At 41.2% G+C, this 12083-nt stretch overlaps 1 protein-coding gene across 3 annotated transcripts in view; it reads right to left on the reverse strand.

Annotated features, from left to right (window-relative positions):
• adcy2b (adenylate cyclase 2b (brain)) overlaps positions 1–12083 on the reverse strand; it is a 79344-nt gene that overhangs the window by 32207 nt on the left and 35054 nt on the right. For 2 of the 3 annotated variants that reach the window (XM_036129673.1, XM_036129672.1), the window contains exons 5-9: positions 9971–10119; positions 7642–7753; positions 5126–5253; positions 3278–3436; positions 2563–2695 (exon numbers count right to left, since the gene is read on the reverse strand). In XM_036129673.1, coding sequence (XP_035985566.1) covers positions 2563–2695; positions 3278–3436; positions 5126–5253; positions 7642–7753; positions 9971–10119 — 681 coding nt within the window. The remainder of the gene's footprint in view (positions 1–2562; positions 2696–3277; positions 3437–5125; positions 5254–7641; positions 7754–9970; positions 10120–12083) is intronic. The other variant, XM_036129674.1, reaches the window with a different exon arrangement.

The following is a 12083-nucleotide window of genomic DNA, read 5'->3' on the forward strand; positions in this document are numbered from 1 at the left end:
GACTGCCATCGCCGCAGAACCGAAAAAAAAATAAAATAAAAAAAAAGAAACCATCCTGCATGCCTTCAGGAGATAAAACAAACAAAGTCCGCAACGGCTGAGGCTATTTTCAGCTCCAACAGTGATGCTTAATGACAGTGACAGCAGAGATGACACCTTCTGTGGTATGGGCACCATGTTTGGACTGGGCTCATCGGAAATGTCAGGGAGCACCTGCAGTCTTCTCCCAGTACCATAAATCTCAATGTGCATCTGCAAAAAATCTGCTGATAATAACATTCTCGCTCATATTCCGCAGCGACTACATTTTCCTGAAAGAAGGAAAAGTTAAAAGAGATCAGGGTTAAACACGAGCCAAATGCACCAAATTTATCGGCGCAAACAGGGAATGAACAGAGGGCGCCTGAAGGAGGTAAAAGAAAGGTCTTCCTGCTCGTTATTTAGAGAGAGCGTGTGCATTTTGGCCAATTTAAGCTGCGGTTAAAGCTTGATTTCTCTGCTGGGAAGCCAAACAATCTGAGCGCGCTGTGGATGAGAGGTGGACTTATTGTAAAAAAAAAAAAAAAAAAAAAAGAGATGTTCTTAGCAGACAGTTCACAGAAGAGTCAGGTCCCTTTAAATATCCCCAATCAGACCTTAATGTCCTGTTTTTGTCAGGAGGAGCAGCACAATGTCACAATCCTCTCACAATGCCCGCAGCGGAGAGCGCGCCCGCAAACATAATCCCCTCTGAGCCGAGAGACTGACCAAACACCTGCCAACATTTGATAACATTTAGTCGCCGCTACACTCCATTATTTCCCCACTACTTGACATTGTCAGTGTTTATTAGCGGCCGCGGTGAGTCCGGGAGCCAAATGAGGCCGAGACGATTTGTCTGCGGTTTTTTTTTTGGGCGTAACCTTGACGGGCATGTCCAAACGCACAGCGCGCTCTCGTTTTCGGCTGTTTTGTCTCATCATCATTACCCCAACACAGTCACATTACATTACTGGGCTGTGATAAAGCATTTGCCAGATTTTTATCACAGTGTAACTACAGAATTTCATCTATTTTATTGATGCGCCTAGTGCTGCAATAAGTAAAACTGAAATGTAAATTAAACAAAACACCTAATTTATTAAAAAATTATATACTCGGTAAAAAATTTTTTTTATAACAAATAAAGAAAGTCAACTAAAATGCACTTTATTTCTGTTTTTAGAACTGAGAACTAAAGAAAACCCCTAACCGCTAAAGAAAGATGGCTTTCATTAGCAGAATGAGGCGAGCCAAGTCATTTTATTTTAGGTGAGGTTATCTTCAAACATGTAGGGAACACTACATGAACAAAAATTAATTCCTCAAACAATATCAAATTAGTACTATAGTAATGTACATACTTGACAAGTAGTGGGAAGAAGTAAAACTTGGTTCGATCCCACCCCTTCTCCATAACTTACAGGACTGTCTCAGAAAATTAGAATATTGTGATAAAGTTCTTTATTTTCTGTAATGCAATTAAAAAACATGAAGTGTCATACATTCTGGATTCATTACAAATCAACTGAAATATTGCAAGCCTTTTATTGTTTTAATATCGCTGATTATGGCGTACAGCTTAAGAAACCCAAATATCCTATCTCAAAATATTAGAATATCGTGAAAAAGTATACTAGTAGGCTATTCAACTAATCACTTGAATCGTCTAATTAACTGGAAACACTGCAGGGTTTCCTGAGCCTTGAAAAACACTCAGCTTGGTTCAGTAAACTAAATCACAAGTATGGTAGTGGTTAAGAGACGACATAAGATTCTCACAGTAACTGGTGTACTGACCATGGCATTACTGTCCTTGATTGGCCTGCCAATTCCCCTGACCTGAACCCCATAGAGAATTTGTGGGGTATTGTGAAGAAGAAGCTGAAAGACACCAGAGCCAACAATGCAAATGAGCTAAAGGCCGCTATTGAAGCATCCTGGGCATCCATAACACCTCAGCAATGCCACAGGCTGATTGCCTCCATGCCACGCCGCATTGATGCAGTAATCTGTGCAAAAGGATTCCCAACCAAGTACTCAGTGCATTAATGGACATTTTCAAATGTTTGATTTTGTTTTGCTGTTTTATATATATATATATATATATATATATATATATATATATATATATATATATTTTTTTTTTTTTTTTTACTTGGTCTGAGGAAATATTCTAATATTTTGAGATAGGATATTTGGGTTTCTTCAGCTGTAAGCCATAATCAGCGATATTAAAACAATAAAAGGCTTGCGATATTTCAGTTGATTTGTAATGAATCCATAATGTATGACATTTCATGTTTTTTAATTGCATTACAGAAAATAAAGAACTTTATCACAATATTCTAATTTTCTGAGACAGTCCTGTAATAGTCTACTCATTTGTTTCCTTATTCTAAACTATAAAATAATAGATTTAATAAGAGTTAAACCGTAATTGTTTTGCATACTTTGACCAGTATGCAAATTAAGAATTTAGTAAATAAAATACTGGAATGGGAGGGAGGGTTGAAGAAGTGGATCCATGTGGCGCCATCTCACCTTGGGGTTGATGACCAAGTAGGTGACCACGTTGTGTTCTTTCAGGTAGGAATCTCTACTCTGTCCGTCTCCGGGCTCCACCTTGTACGAGCCGTTCAGGTGCTCCAGCGTCACCGAGGAGATGTGCACCCTCCTGGGGATGAATTAGGGGACACATAATGAGAGGGGACGTTCTTGGCGTCATTGCGCTGTTGACAGCCGAATAAAAACACATTACTTGCTCGCCCTGCTTTCAAACCACTCCTGGCTGCAGTTCTCCCTTTTCATGTTTAGTACCCTTGAAAACACAGATGGAAGGAGATAGAAATAATGTTTTCTACCCCCCCCCCCCCTCCCCAAAATACCTCTTAGCAGGCGTAGCAGGAGACAAACCATTAGCAGCCCAGTGAGACAACACTGTGATACTAGAGAGCTTATTTTCCGAGCAGTATATACCTACCCACCGGCCAATTTTCACAAGCTTGTTACTGTGCCAGGCAGGCAGACCTAATGGCGACGTAACTAATGCAGAGCTGCTTGGTCAACTGAGGTAGCTATAATTTACTAAAATGCTATAATAAGTATAATTATTATAGACTTGTCTCGTGTTCCAAGTCCCGCTGAAATATGTCGGTCCTGTAAGGCCACCGTAATGGGGAAGTGTGTGATGCGTGCACCGTAATTACAAATAAACGCCACGGGGGGGAAATCGCTGCGTCCTTTTGAAGAATCTCACCCCGGCACTCCTCCGGCCTCCATGTGATTGGCCAGCGTGACGTCATGTGACCACACGTCGTACTGCCACTTGCGGAGGCCAATCACGCCGCAGAGGACGTTTCCCGAATGGACGCCGACGCGCATGTTGATGTCCACTCCGGTGGCGTCCCGGACCTTCCTGTGAACGGGGCAGAGCAGAAACAGAAAGCCGGTTAACGTCCGCTGAAATGTGAGGCACAGGCATGTGGAAAAAAACGATATAAAGCCTTAGAAAAGTATTTATACCGCTTCTTGTTGTCATGTTAGAACCGTAATCTTCCATGCATTTGTGTGATAGTCACAACACAAAGTAGTGCATGATTGTAAAGTGGAAAAACAAAAAATAAATGTGTTCTGTGCGTATTTATTCAGCCCCCGTAATCTGATTCCTTAATAAAATTGAGTGCAAACCCACTTTAGCCATCAGAAGAAAAAAAAAACAGAGTACCTGATATGATCTCGCTATAAATGCGGCTGTTCTGTGAAGGCCTCAGAGGTTTGTTAGAACATCAGAGAACAAACGGCGTCAGGAAAACCAGGTCAGGGAGAAAATTTAAAGCAGGGCTGTGTTATGCAACAACATCCCAGCTGTGAACATCTTACAGAGCTCGGGTCAATCCATCCTCCCAACGTGGAAAGAGCACGGCACAACAGCGAAGCTGGAAGGACTCTGGTAGCTCTGGAGGAGCTGCAGAGCTGCACGGGTTGGAGAATCTGTTGAAAGTAAAAAGTGTAGCTGCGTGCTATAGAAAAGCTTTAAGACTGGGTATAAACTCAAGCAGACGTGTGTTTCCACTGCTGCTTTGCTGCAAGCCCTGCAGGCAACACTGCAAACGTGTAGAAGACGGTGCTCTGGTCAGAGAGGATTTTCTGGCGCGCATTCAAAATGAGTTGTATGGATGAGAATGAACGCCACACTTCATCCTGAATAGACCATCTCTACTGTAAAACATGGCGGTGGCTGTATCGTGCTGTTGGGAAAGCTGGTCGGAGCTGATGGAGAGGGTGGATGGATGGAGCCAAAGCCAAAGCAGCGCTGGAAGGAAACCTCTAGGAAGAGGTTCACTTCCTAGAAGAACGACAAGCCTAATCATGCAGTAAGACCTGTGATGGAACGGTCTGAATAAGAGCATATTCTTGTGTCAGAACGGCAAATTATAAATTACGTTTTCCACTCACTTCACGGTTATGCACTACTTTGGTCTTAGAGATAAACTCCAGATAAATGACATTGAAGAGTTCGGCTGTAGCGTGACAAGATTTCCATTAGTTCCATGTATGTGAACACTTTTGTAAGGCACTGTACGTTTGATAGAGAACAAAAAAAAAAAAAAAAAACACATCAGAAGAGGGCCGCAGTTTGAGTCCACTCTAGATAGAAACTGTTTAGTCCACAAACTAATTAGAATCAGTTGGATAATTTTAAAAAGCAACAGTGAACTCCACAAAGTGCTTTGTAATTGCGCTGGTGTAATTGCCGGCTATGATTAAAGGTCAGGGCTGGCGAGCCAAAACATCTGTCTGTCAAACTAATATGTGTCTTCACGCACGAGCGAGAGACGGAGAGCGGGGGAAAAAACCCCCCACCGAAGCCAGACCCCGATACGTTTTCATCTGTTTGATATTTCTGCTGATGCAGTTGGGAGGCTTATCATATCGGATTCACCCTGTGTTTACGCCGGAGTTTAAACAGAGCTGGAATTTAATCTGGCATTCCTTCTGCTCGGTCTGTTTAACAGGCGCCTGTTTGTTTGTGTTTGTGGAGGAGGAGGAGAAGTGTGAGGGGGTGGGGGTGAGGGGGGGGGGTATTGGGGATCTGGTGTTTTACTTGATGGCCTCACACATATCCAGGCCCATCTTCACGCAGTTCCTGGCGTGGTTCGGCAGCGACTCGGGAAGCCCGGACACGCAGTAATAGCAGTCGCCCAGGATCTTGATCCGCATGCACTCGTATTCCTTAAAGGAGGAGTCAAAGAGAAAGGATGTACAGCTTATCCCTCCATACCGACATCCTTGAATAAAAAGTCTTTAATAAGGATTAATGTTTCATTTACTCCTCGCTTACGCTCAGCACTCACATACTCACAATCAGATCCGTCAAGCCTAAAAATCATACACCCACACACATAACACATTAGCTCTCGTTCCGCATGTGGGATGAGTAACAGCTCACCACTGGACCATTTTTTTTTTTTTTTTTGATGTAACTGCAGCTTCAGGAGGAGATCGCTGCTGGACACAAAACCCAAGAAGCCTGACTCAACTGTTTAGAGCCGTATAGCCGAGCACCTGCGAGACCGGCTTTCACTACGGGGCTCACAGAGGGCAGGAGAGTAAGGCTCAGGTGGCGTTTGGTCAGCTTGATGACGCAGAAGCAGAAACACGCTGTCTATGCTGTTTTAGAATAAGCTTAATCTAGTCAGATAAACTAATTTGCTCTGATTGAAAGGCGACCGGTCCAGAAGTTACTCCAAATTTCACAATGGGAAAGCTGAGACTCCTCCCAACCCTGAAGAGGATAAAAGAGGAGTAGGAACTTGAATAATGGGATAATGAATTAACTGCAGATGGCATTATCTTATAGAGCAGCAGGTAAAACAAAGATCATTCGTTTAAGACTGAAATATCTATTATTTTCTCATTTCTCTGAATAAAATGCTGCTTACAAAAGGCATAGAGGCGCTTTATGACCAGGATTATTGTTCTGGTTCATGAAGCCTCTAAATTAACAAATTAATAATATTCTTTAAATGTTCTTTTGAATAGAACATTTTATTTATGATGAATTTCTTTTTTGTTCATTCAAGACCTATAATAAATAAATATACCATATATCAGTTTGGTAGATACTTTTAAAGTCATGGTTCTGCTCATTTTTGCTTTGCAAAAATGTCAGTTTGCATACAAACTGAAAAATATGTATATTTTATGTTTCTTCCCATTTTCCCAATGAGAGTTGAGGCATAAATCAAGTGGAGCACTATGGCGAAAGCTGTTCGCTCCACTTGTAAAAGCAAAATCTGTCGAGCTCTATCTGGCATTGAGACATCAATTCCTATTGCCACATTGCTAGACAGGACACTGGGAAAAAAAAATTAAAAAAATAAAAAAATAATGAGAGTTGAATTACTCTGACAATAAGTGGATTTTGTCGGCATGTTCCTAGAATAACTAAAATTAACCACTATTGAACTTACAGGAGACTCGGTTTACCAGTTGTACCTGAATGCACCTTAGAAGGGCAACAGTTGGGAAAACTCCTGGGTTGCATCCTAAAACGTCTAATTATAGCTCCTAGCTCCTGTTCCTTGACCTTTCATGGGGTCAACAGTAAGAACACTATTGTGGGTAAGGAAGGAACTTCGGACTCCCGTGCCTATTTCAGACAGCCTTTATCTCCGACGTCATTAAATGACGGAAACACGTGGATGATGCGAGTCAAATCCGGGCCTACAGCCCTCCGAAAATGATCTACAAAATGCACGCTTCTCTTCTCTTCCTTAAAGCCCCTTAATGCCGGATAGGAAAGTGCACTGAATTTTAACAGTAATAAAATGGTAGCTTTTAATGACTTAATTACTCACCTCTAACTGTGATAAGCAGAACTTAAACATCAGTGGTACTGAGAAGGCTAAAGTATGAATTCAGCTGCCTGTTGCATTCAACTAGCCTGAAATGCAAACCCAGTCTTTCTAATAGCAGACATGCAGACCAAGGCTGCAACCAAAAATGTCTTTTGGGTAAGGACTCTTTAGCCAAAGCAGAAGTGGGTCAGCGGTCGCCATTATGAGTGCTGTCCTAATAGTGCAGTCAGTAGGGAAGGAGGTAGGAAAAGGAGCCTGAATGCTTCCTCTCACAGCTCCTTTAGCACAGGAACCTTGCGATATCCCCAGCTATGATTTCGGTTTTGTCTATGTCCCATTTTTGCTGCGTGGCAGGGCATGTATATAATAAGCATATAATTGCAGTATTTAGCTCCACACACAAACGTTCCATATGTGCACAGATTTAAAACAACACTGTATTCATTCGGTACACATGGTAAACTGAAAGGGCTGTATCAAAACTTTTTAGGCATGAATTGTTTTACACTTGTCGCTCAAGCCTAGAAAACCTCAAACTGAAACTTCAAAGGGCTGAAGTTGTCTTGTGCTTACATTTTCTTACCAAATCACAACATTTGAATCCCAGGCAAGCATGCAGACAGGCTACAGAAAGTTTTCAATATGCCATAATTTCCAGAAGTGCAATAAGTCACCAGGGAATGTATAGATAAAATGTGAAGTTCAGAGAGTGACCATTCGTTTGACCGGAATATTGATATTTGTTTGATGCCATTTGTACCTTTGCAATCTGGTCAAATTTGCCAAAGAGCTCATTCAGCATGTGTACAAGTTCACCAGGGGAGCAGTCGCTGGCCAGCCGAGTGAAGCCCACAATGTCGGCGTAAAGTATGCTGCAGAAAGTAAAAAGAAACAACACATTTACAGTTATTAAACGTGTGTTTTTAGGTGCTCCTCTTCAGAAAATGTCATTATTTGATTTCAGTTGATCTAAAGCACAATGTACCCAAACAACCAGTTCTTTAAGTTTACACTCCTTGGTGGCATTTGAATGGTTAGAAAATTATCTGATTGCCAGAGTTGGGCAAGTTACTTAAAAAACTCTAAACTCAGTTAGTTTTTCTTCCAGAAAGTAACTGAGTTAGTAACTTAGTTACTATTAGTAACTTATTTAAACATCAATCTATTAGTTCAATTACTCTGCTGATTTGGCTTTTGGCAACACGGCTGCCAAAAGCTAAATTATGTCCATTACTCTGGTTGAGTCCTTGTAGCAAAACAACTTCCTACTCAACAACTTACTTTTTTTTGACACAAAATTTTGAAAAAACAAATCTTGGTCTTAGGGGATGTGGCAATGTAAAGCTGAAGGAGTTGAACAGAACACAGTTCATGCAACAACAACAACAACAACAACAACAACAGATAGCTCTGGCAAATTCAGCAGCCAGACTAGGCCAGTCGAAGTTTTTCCACATACGAAGATGTTTTGTTTTCCTCTATTTTTTATTTTCTGTGTTCTCTGTCGTTAAAAGATATCTGTTGACACCCACTGGCATCACTTCATTAAATGAAATCAATATTAACTTTCTCCAAACATTTCCCCTGCATGGTTACACAGGATAATTAGCATGTGTAGCATTAGCCTGAAATTACTCTTTGTGCCAAAAGACATGCTGCGGGAAAACTAACTGCACTCAGTGTTTGAGCAGCTAGATGAATATTGTCCTCAGAAAACAATTTTGACAACTGTGTTGCTTTGGTACAGTTCAACGCTCACTTGGGAAATGTGGACTGAAAACGCGTAGAAGTTGGAGACTTTCAGCTGCTTCCGTTCACTGCTGACATGCTTTAATGTAAAGTCCACTATTCTGGTGGGACATCTGTTTGGAGCAGAGGGAGGGCTGATGCTCACGAGCATCAGAGTAACAACATGGAGGAGAAACCCTCCTGAATACCGCCAGAATGCTGTGTTTTGTATTATTCGTAGAACATCTGACACAGTGACACAGTCATTCCTGTCAGAGGTGAAGTGCATGCTGACTGAACTCGCCACAGAGGGATTTCAGATCCCTGGCTAGGCCACTGGTTTGTTTTTCTTCTGACTTCCTCCTCATCATAAATATCTTCACTTTATGAACTCATCTTGCAACTGGAGACGTTGCCATTACCACTTGCATTTATTTGAACTTATTATGTACATAAATAGCAAACATTTGTCTTTCATCGCTGTATGTTTGTACTGTGTTATGTTGACAAGTGTTATTCTCATTTTTGTTTTTGCTGTTTTTCTAAGAAGATAGCTGGAAATACGAGAACATGTGAAAGTTTTGGCCCTGAAACAAAGCACTTCAGTCATCACGTGGCTCTCCAGATGTGTAACTTAAAACTCATGATGAACCCAGTTATTCAAAGAAAAACAATTTGAGGAGCATCATAAAAGAAACAACACGTAGTCCGTGTAGATTCCAGTAAAACCCCACAGATGTGAAAAGAAAGTGGCCTCTTCTTCACCCCTCGCTGTGCTTCGGAGCACTGGAGAATTTGCTATTAGTGGAGGAATAATGGTGAGATCAACACAGGGACACTTTGCATTCACCCATAAACCCAGCTGAGGCCCGAGTTGGACAGAAATACTGCCTCTGGAGTAAAGCTCCAGGCTGACGTAAAGCAGGTTTCCCGGGGACTCAGGATTGAGCTGCTCTCATCGTGAGCCAAGATCTGTGCCCTCTGTGCTGCCACGACAAACCTTCACAGTACAGGGAGGGATGTCATTGGAAACTGAGGACAAAAGCTCCCTTATTTATTTGGTAAAGTGACCTCAGGGTAAAATGGAGGTGGCTTAAAACCTCAACTGAATTTCACAATGGCAACGAAAAGAAGTGTGGTAAGAACACGAGAGGAGATGGCCAGAAAGAAAGGAAAAGAAGGAAGGAAGGGGGAGAAATCCTAATTTAAACAGCGGGTGGAGAGGGTTTGGACAAAAAGCAGGGAGAAAAGAGAAGTGATGAGGGGGAGGACAGGATGGAGCAATCAAGCCCCAAGATGAGAGCAGAGAATAATAACCTTTATTATATGTGGAGGCACAGCTGAAGGAAACGGGAGCGTACCTGACGTTGGTGTGCCGCTGCACGTAGAGGTTGTGAAAGTTGTTGGTGCTCTCGGTTCGACCGAAGTTTGGTCCCTGCAGCCTCTGGATGATTTCAGCCTTCATCACTCTGGCTATGTGTGCAGGCAGCAAGGACAGCAGTAAACGCTCCTAGACAGGCAAAGACAGAATCACATTTCTGTCGGATCACTCACATCACTTCAGGACCTCATGCGCACCACCAAGGTTGGAACGTTCGGTTCCAGTTTCCCTCAGAGAGAAATCCTCGTTTACTCAGACAAAACTGCGCGTGGAAATCCAAGGATCGGGATTTTAAAGGCCAACGGCGATTTCTTTGAATTTCTGTTGAATAGCGGATTTTTATGCTGCCAATTCCGATTTTTTTGGCCAATTTGGACCTTTTAGGTTCGACTGTAATGCATACAATCATTTCAGATTTTTCCTACAGAGTTTCCTAATTCAAAGCTTTAAATAATATCACATTTCAGTCACAAATGTTTATGTATTTTAGTTGTTAGATGTTCTGTGGAAGTGAAACTTAAAATGGAAAAGTCGTGAAGTCGAAGGAAACGATACATGGTCTTCAATTTAATCTGAAATTGTGTTTTAAAGAATGTCTGTTCAGTGCAAAATTATTCCGTTCAGGTTTGATTAGCCTGAGAATTTTAGATTTTGAACTTTAGAGGTGATTAAATGTAGTTTAGATTCATTTAAAAACTGTGAAATAAAGTTGCGACAGAACTGTAACTCTAGGACTGAGCAGTTTCTTACGGCTCCATTGTCAGAAATTAAAACTGTAATGATTGATGTATAAATGTATGGAGTGATTAGAGGTCTACTGTCTACCAATCAAGGCACGGCAGCAACTGACCTGTTAGCATCCAAATGGTTTTTATGAGATTTAAATATCACTGGACAATCAGACTTCATCGAGTCAACACCTTAAAGCTTTTCCTTGAGTGATGTCGCGCTATCTATGGAAGCAGGAAGTGTCAAAATGGGAACTTGCTTAATTTCAATCTCAATTAAAGAGACAGTACTCTCTGACCTTTGCCAGGAGTGAGATGTTTGCTACTGGCTGTCTTCACCTTGGTTAATAATCCTCTCATCAACACTAACAGATACACTGGGTTTGTGTACATTTTGATTTTAGTTTGTTTCTTTTCTGGTTGACTCTTTAGTATATCTCGTTGATCAGCCCAATGGTACCACTTGGTATGATATTAATTGTTACATATGTTATATATAATTTCTGATGATGCCTGGACCTTGTTTTGGATCCCGTCTTTGTAATTTTGCCGATCTTTTTTCACAGCCTGAAAGAACCCACAGGCACAAAAACAAAGCTTGAATTTTCATTTTAATTGGGCTCAAGCAGAAAAGAGAAATGATTTCAACTATTTTTTAATAATATCCACACTAAAATCCAGCACACAGGGACCCAATTGATAACTTGCTTCTGTTCTGCTGTTCACTTCACATCATTTTCAATTTCTCTTATTTAACCTCCTAAATATAGCGCCATTATTAATTCTCCCTAATGATGGCTTATTGGAGTTAATTTAACCGAAAGAACTGGAGGCCAACATCAGAGGAGCACTTTATTTTTCATCCGGTAATTAGGGTGAAAACCAAAGGAAATATATTTTTGTACTTTTTAAATATTAATTCTTACTTCGGTTAGAAGTCTTCTTGATCTCTGCCTAAGGCAAGGAGAAAACTGTTCTTTCAGTCAAAGGTGGAGATGTGCAACAACTGGACCAGTAACTGTGGCAGTAAACTAAATATCCTGGCAGCACTTCTGGTGGCCTAATGTGATTTAGAAAGAAAGTTTTTGTATGAAACGTCCTCATTTGCTCCTTTACTGTTAACTTGCTTGGAACAACAGTTTTTAAGGTTTTCTGAAGGCAAAGCAGTGTTTCTCTTTAGTCATTGACTAGCTCCGTTTTTAACCACATTACTCTCTGCTGTAGGTCCTATCATTTCTTTCTCTTTTTTCCCCATCTCCTTAGAATTTGTAAGAGCATTTAGTGCCTCGGGTGCATTTGTTTTTCTTGGAATTAAATCAGGTTTTGTGAGAAGTGAGACCCAGGCGGTAGAACGGTGTTTCTGTG

Source organism: Fundulus heteroclitus, unplaced genomic scaffold (genome assembly GCF_011125445.2).
Source record: "Fundulus heteroclitus isolate FHET01 unplaced genomic scaffold, MU-UCD_Fhet_4.1 scaffold_2.2, whole genome shotgun sequence".
NCBI lineage: Eukaryota > Metazoa > Chordata > Actinopteri > Cyprinodontiformes > Fundulidae > Fundulus > Fundulus heteroclitus.